Genomic DNA, 6,377 nt, shown 5'->3' with positions numbered 1-6,377 from the left:
AACTGTTTGTTATAACTCATTGTTATAGCCTTAACTACCCAGCAGGTAAATTAACTTCTCTTTGACCAACACTACTGCTCACATGGTAATGCATTAATAATAGTGATCAACTAATATAACAGTGAAAGTGTAGCCATATAAGATTTAGCAGTACAGATAAATGTGGGCTCACTATTTGGCAAGCAACCGGTCACAGTTGCCCTGTTTATCTCATGTCTTGTAAAAGCTTATTAATGATTTGTAAAGTGTTCACAACCTAATTTAATAAATGAATTACAAATTGGTACCAATATGTATGTTGGATAAAGAAAGGTGAGTATATCCGTGCAGTTTAATTTATTAAATACAAAAACGACATTATACAGTATCCAAGGCATTGCACCAGCATTTTCCTCAACTGCTAATTCCTTAAGCCTGTAATACAGTAAAATCCATTGCTCACAGAAGCTACACTTTTGTGTGAACTGTAGGAGTATGACCTGATCATGAGCTTTTATAATAATAACAACAATAATATGCTTTATTTGTATAGCACCTTTCATACAAGAATTGCAGTCCAAAGTGCTTCACAGCAGAGAATTGTAAAATAGTCACAGAAAATTGATATCACATAGAATACAGTTACCAGTGGATACATACAAATAGTGTAGTCTATATAGCATAGATAAAAAATATAATGTAAAATAGATTACATCTAAATTAAAATCTTAAATGTGTAATTAACGATAATAAATATGACTGATCGAAACATCCTTCTTTTTCGAGCCTGCTACATGCAATTCCCCTCTGTAGACTACAAATTGATCAGCTTTTTTTCTGAAACCCTCCGATGGGAAGTCTCGTTCTTGTTCCTTACCTGCGCGTTAACTGCGCTTTAATTTTGAAAACCTCGTGCCGGAAGTGCCCCTCTGGTTCTCGGCTGCAGTAAACTTTACAGTCTTGGCTGTAACCCAGTGGTATATCAGTACTCAGTAGGCTAGCACGTCATGAAGCTCCGGGCTGCGGGGCTGTTGCTGCTCGGACTCCTCGCCTCCTGCCGGGGGGAGTTCAGCCCGGTCACCGTGTACATCAGCCTGGACGAAGACCCTGAGCTGCGGTGGGCTCCTATCGCCAAAGCCTTCGACGTAGAGTACTTGAAGAAAGCCGCCGCGGAAGTTATTGAGTAAGTTTTCAAGACCTTCCTTTTTTTGCATGGCTTGTTGTGTAATATATTATCAAAAGTATATTAGAAGTTTTATTTCTAGAAAGTACTTATTACCAGGTGTTGCAGCACACAGTCATGAATAGTGAGTATAGGTAATGTTTTTCAGTTGTTGTTCATAAACAGGCTTGGTAATAATAGTATTTTTAGCATCAAATTATACTTTTTTTTTTTGTAACTAAAGAGCCACAAAATGCATGGATTCACTTTCTATTAACGTCACATTATCAGTGGAGGTACACAAAAAGGAGGCTTAATTGTTTTATTATAAATAAGTTGCATACAAATAGTTGCGTTATAATGCCAACATAGCCTACCTATGGCCTTAACCTTGCTTTTTTAAAGTCTAAATACATTAGCCTAAATTGCTTTTATTATTATCATGCTTTTTACTTAATGGTTACTGTGTTATTGTGTATTTCCAGTCTCAGTGCTAACACAGACAGGCTTTCTTGTTCTTTGTTGCAGCACTACGGTTCCTAAATGGGTGCATGAGGCAGTCACCCCGATCGTGATGGCCCTGGAGAAGTACGTTCCTCAGCCTTACGCGGGGGAGATCAGAGGCATGGCCGCTCACATGGGGGGCAGCATCTCAGACGTCATCATTCTCAACTTCGCCTATGAAATATCTGCGTATGTATGACTTCAATTCATAATGACACATTTATTATAGACAATGTCTGCCGTCAGGTAATTTCTCAACAAGCTTTATGCATTTCTTTAGATTTTGCACTAGCATCGTGGCTCAGGACACAAATGGGACTGTGTACCACGGCAGGAACCTTGACTATCCACATGATGTTCTGAGGAACCTCACTATGGACGTCATTTTCCTCAAGAACGGAAAGGTACAGTATGTCTTCCTAGCATTTAAGAACTCTAGTGCCTCCTCAAGCTATACCTCAGAAATGGCTGAGAATCATTCATCAGGAAATACATTCAAACTGAATAAAAGTCCTTAACGATGTGGCGATGGATACTGATATGTCGTTTTATTCACAATCAAACAGGTGGCGTACCGTGGAACTTCATTTGCTGGCTACGTTGGCCTGTGGACGGGACAGAGTCCTAACAAGTTTACAGTCTCTGGTGACCAACGAGGTAACACCATTAGGGCTCCAACCAACGATTATTTTACTTTCAATTTAATCTTCCTATCAGATTTCTTAGATGAATTGATTTTGGCTAATTCTTTAGTCTATCAAATATCAGAAAATAGAGAAAACAATTCCATCCAAGTTTTTTTTTACGTCCAAGGTGATATATGCAGATGTTTTTTCTTGTTGTCCAAAACCCAGGAATATTACGTTTATTATGATATATAACAGAAAAAGCATGAAATTGGCATAGTTTTGATGCATGAAAAATAACTTCATTGATCATTACAATAGTTATTACTGATTATTTTATAAATGTTGATGGATCATTGCAGCAATTCAGACCACACTTAATTTTAGCAGTTGTGTCCAGAAATAGTGCAACATTCAGACTTTATTGTCTCTGTGTGTTCATGTCTGTGTGTTTGTGCTCACCAGGCAGTGACCACTGGTGGAACTGGTGGAAGAATGTGGTTTCTGCTTTCCTCCTTCGGCGCACCCCGGTCAGCTGGCTGGTACGCGAGGTGAGTGTGTATGAAAGTCAGCGTGAAGAGGAAGTTTACTGTACGAGGAAGTGAAACTGAGCGGCTGTGTCGCCTACAGACGCTGGAGGAAGCAGAGGACTTTCAGGATGCCGTGATGCGTCTCGCCAAGATTCCCATCATCACCGGGGTGTACTACATCGTGGGAGGGGTGCGAGCTGGGGAGGGAGCCGTCATCACCAGGGACCGAACCGGCCCCGCTGATATCTGGCCGCTGACTCCCATCGATGGAGGGTAGGCAAAATAAAGGATCTGAGGAGAGTCTGGTACATTAAGGTCCATCCTAATGTCCTTCCTTTACTCAAACACTTGAAACCAATCAGGAGTTGATAAAGGACACTGAATGTCAAACAGTGCATTCGTATAGAGGCCATCCTGGCTCCAAAAGGGTGAAACAAGCTCACTATCCATATCAGGACATCAGAAAAGATAAATATATTTTGTCAGAAAAACCACCTGTACCTTAGCCATTAAATAATAAAAACTAATAATTAGCATTTCACGAGTTTAGCCCGTTCGAAACTAATGCACCAGCACTTACGATTGTTTTGCTTATTTGAAGTAAACACATCTGCATTTTTCTAAGTTCGTATCTTTATGGTGTACTGCACCTACTGTATGTCGTTTTGGATTGAAGCCAATGAATTGATAACTTCACTAAAGGAAGTTGTGGTGTGCATGTGGTGTGTGCCTGAATAATAAAATGTCTTGTTCCTGTTTCAGATGGTACAGAGTGGAGACGAACTTTGACCACTGGCTTCCTCCTCCAGCCAGGGATCATCGGAGGTGAGTCATCTCGCATGATTCACAATATTGTTGCTGTAACCGTATCTAATCTGCTGTTGTCATTTTTGTAGGGACGCTGCCAAGAAAGCACTAAATGCTACTGGTCAAGATCACATCAACATGGAGACACTTTATCAGGCAAGCATGGACAAATAAATCAATATTTGAGGCTGAAGTACGCGTGCTACTCACAGATTGAACCCAATGTATGGATTTCTAACAGAGTATTGTTCTCCAGGTGCTGTCGATGTATCCTGTGTGTAATGGGTAAGGAGATCCTGTTCCTTCTCTCTAGCCGTTTCTCAATCGCGAGGATGCTTGCTTGGTAGCACATGTCTTCCGAGTCACTTGCTTCAGAAGCGAGGCAAGAATCCTTCCTGGCATTCGGAAAACAAAGAGTGGAACAGGCTAGCAAGTGTGCAGGTGTGCGTCATATGAGTGGCCCCGCCTTACATTTTCCGCCACAGATTTGGGGAAATTGGTCCGTGCGCAAAGCATTGTGGGGATTTTAAGGACGCGAAGTCTACCCACGTGCAGCCTCGAAATTACCCCCAAACCAAGGACGCGGCCTCTGTGGACTTCCAAGTATGCTGGAGATTGGAACAGTCCTTCGGCGGCACTCGATGACGTAGCGTCCTTGAAATATTGGCTTGGAAGCCAGTTTCCTCGAGATTGAGAAACGGCCACTGTCTCAAGGAATCACATGACTGCTGCTGAGAGGGCCAGCTGTGTGCATACCAGCCCCCTTCAGCCCATCTCAGCAATAATGTCAATAGGCCTTTGTTTGACATGCTTCAGCAAATAGGAAGTAGCATATGGAACAGTAATAGTTACATTTAAATGAAAAGGCTAAATTGCACTATTTACAGTACCGTATTGCAATCCATCATTTGTTTGCAACAGTTAAAAGATCAGTATCACAAAAAAAGGTACTTTATTATGTAACGATTATCCTTTTTTTTCATTGGTAGATAAAGATTTGATTTGTTCAAATTGTTATCGTCATTATTGTGATTATTTTTTACTTTTTGCTGTTATTTAGCTGCATTTTTAAGCAGGGCAAACGCAGAATGGCGAACACTTTTCTCTTACGGAAAGTAATGTTTTTGCTTTTCATGAATAGGAATTACACATTTTCCGAATATTGTGCAGCCCTAATTTTTATTACATATGGTATTATTTATAGTTTTATTTTTAAAGAATCGTTCACACAGCTTGTTTTTACATTTTCTTGCATTGTGTTTGATTGTGTCGTCGAATATTTTTAAGTGAAAAAACTTTTTTACAATATTTTTTTATTCAAAAAGCAATTTGTTGCAATTTAGAAGTATATTCAATGTTTAAGAACTTTAAAAAAAGTTAATTTATGAACAGTAATATTGTTATCTCTCTTTATTATTAAACAGTTTTCTGCAGATCTTCCTCAAATCGTGCAACTCTTAGTTTGATTACATACATTATTATTTATTGTTCATTTTTGAATGATCTTTTACACAGTTTGTTTTTATAATTCATGCACTGTGTTTGATTGTACCCCCAGAATTACTGTCTACACGACTATAATGAGTGCAGCAGCCCCCGAGAAGTACAATACACTCGTCAGACCACAGGTAATTACATGTGTTACTTATAATATATAATAATAATAATAATAAGCAATGCACGGGTGATATGTCACTCATAATTACTCTTTCTCACTCTCTTTCAAGGGCTGCCCCCCCACCTGACTGTGAGCCTCGCTGTCTAAACTCCACATCATGGTTATATGCAGATTAAATCGAAAGAATGATCATGTGATGATTCTAAAATCTTTTTTAACCACTTTTAATTTGTTAACGCTGCTTAATAAAATAACAAATGTGAAAGAACCTCATATCTATATATATGTCGCTGCGATTTATATGTAAAGTTTAAGAACACTTTAGTGATTGTGATCACTTGAAGATAGCCACGGTGACACTTTAGCACGAGTTAAATAAACAACGATGGAAAAGCCCTTGTGCCTGGACCATGGTGCTTTCCGGTTCCATGATAACTGTGCCTCTTTTGATTTGTGCCTTTCAAATAAACCACTACTCTAGCCTTGTGTGAGTTTTTCTTGGTCCATCATAGTTCATATTTGTCTCTTTGTTTAAATCGTTCAGATCATACACCGATTTGTGTGTTGAGGGAACTTTGGGATTTCAGCCTTTGCAGACCATTTACATGCATGAAAACACAACACACTACAGGAAAGGGAAAACCCCCAAAAGTATATTGGGGCCTCTTAAAAGCTTATCGTTTAGACTTTTGTGTAGTGTTTGGCTCAGGATAAAAATGACAGTGGTTTAAAAATAATTTAAACTGCAAATCATAAAAAGGTAAACAAAAGAGGATGATCAACGGGTGCATTATGTTGTCCCTTATTGAGTTTGAGTTGAAAAGATACATTGATAATATTCCTGTCATATTTGGAGGTAATATATAAGAGTCAACTGACCTTTCTTTTCTTTCAGTTAACTCATCAATTGTTTTCTTAACTTTTGTTTTGTTATATTGGACACACAAGCATTTTAAAGATGCCTCCTTGAACTCCAGACAATTCTCACAGTTTTTTTTACAAAACAAATACATTTCCCGGATTATACAAAGGCATACATTAGCCAACAAGCTTTAATGAAGGACCATTATCCGTAAGTGTGCTTAGAGTAGGGAATTAGAAATGTTACGAAGATAAATAATCTCAATACTTTCTCCAGCTCTGATTGGAGG

General features: G+C 38.9%; 1 protein-coding gene across 1 annotated transcript; it reads left to right on the top strand.

The window, feature by feature from the left end:
- Nucleotides 1-926: 926 nt before the first annotated feature.
- On the top strand, nucleotides 927-5,712 carry LOC307042124 (N-acylethanolamine-hydrolyzing acid amidase-like). Its single transcript, XM_079685852.1, has 11 exons — nucleotides 927-1,162; nucleotides 1,670-1,834; nucleotides 1,926-2,049; nucleotides 2,212-2,302; nucleotides 2,737-2,822; nucleotides 2,902-3,074; nucleotides 3,564-3,626; nucleotides 3,698-3,764; nucleotides 3,865-3,893; nucleotides 5,167-5,236; nucleotides 5,336-5,712. The coding sequence occupies exons 1-11, from the start codon at nucleotides 987-989 to the stop codon at nucleotides 5,351-5,353; spliced, it is 1,062 nt and encodes a 353-aa protein (XP_079541978.1). The 5' UTR covers nucleotides 927-986; the 3' UTR covers nucleotides 5,354-5,712.
- The last annotated feature ends 665 nt before the right edge of the window (nucleotides 5,713-6,377 follow it).

Source organism: Notothenia rossii, assembly GCF_949606895.1.
Source record: "Notothenia rossii genome assembly, chromosome: 5".
Lineage (NCBI taxonomy): Eukaryota > Metazoa > Chordata > Actinopteri > Perciformes > Nototheniidae > Notothenia > Notothenia rossii.
Note: the sequence above shows the minus strand (reverse complement) of the source record. Positions and strands in the feature narration are given on the sequence as shown.

What these genes read in the sequence shown, in the direction of transcription:
- LOC307042124 (XM_079685852.1), top strand. Translation starts at nt 987, where the DNA reads ATGAAGCTCCGGGCTGCGGGGCTGTTGCTGCTCGGACTCCTCGCCTCC. An exon ending in AGTCTCTGGTGACCAACGAG is followed by an intron (nt 2,303 to 2,736) that starts GTAACACCATTA and finishes TGTGCTCACCAG; the next exon opens with GCAGTGACCACTGGTGGAAC. An exon ending in ATGTATCCTGTGTGTAATGG is followed by an intron (nt 3,894 to 5,166) that starts GTAAGGAGATCC and finishes TTGTACCCCCAG; the next exon opens with AATTACTGTCTACACGACTA.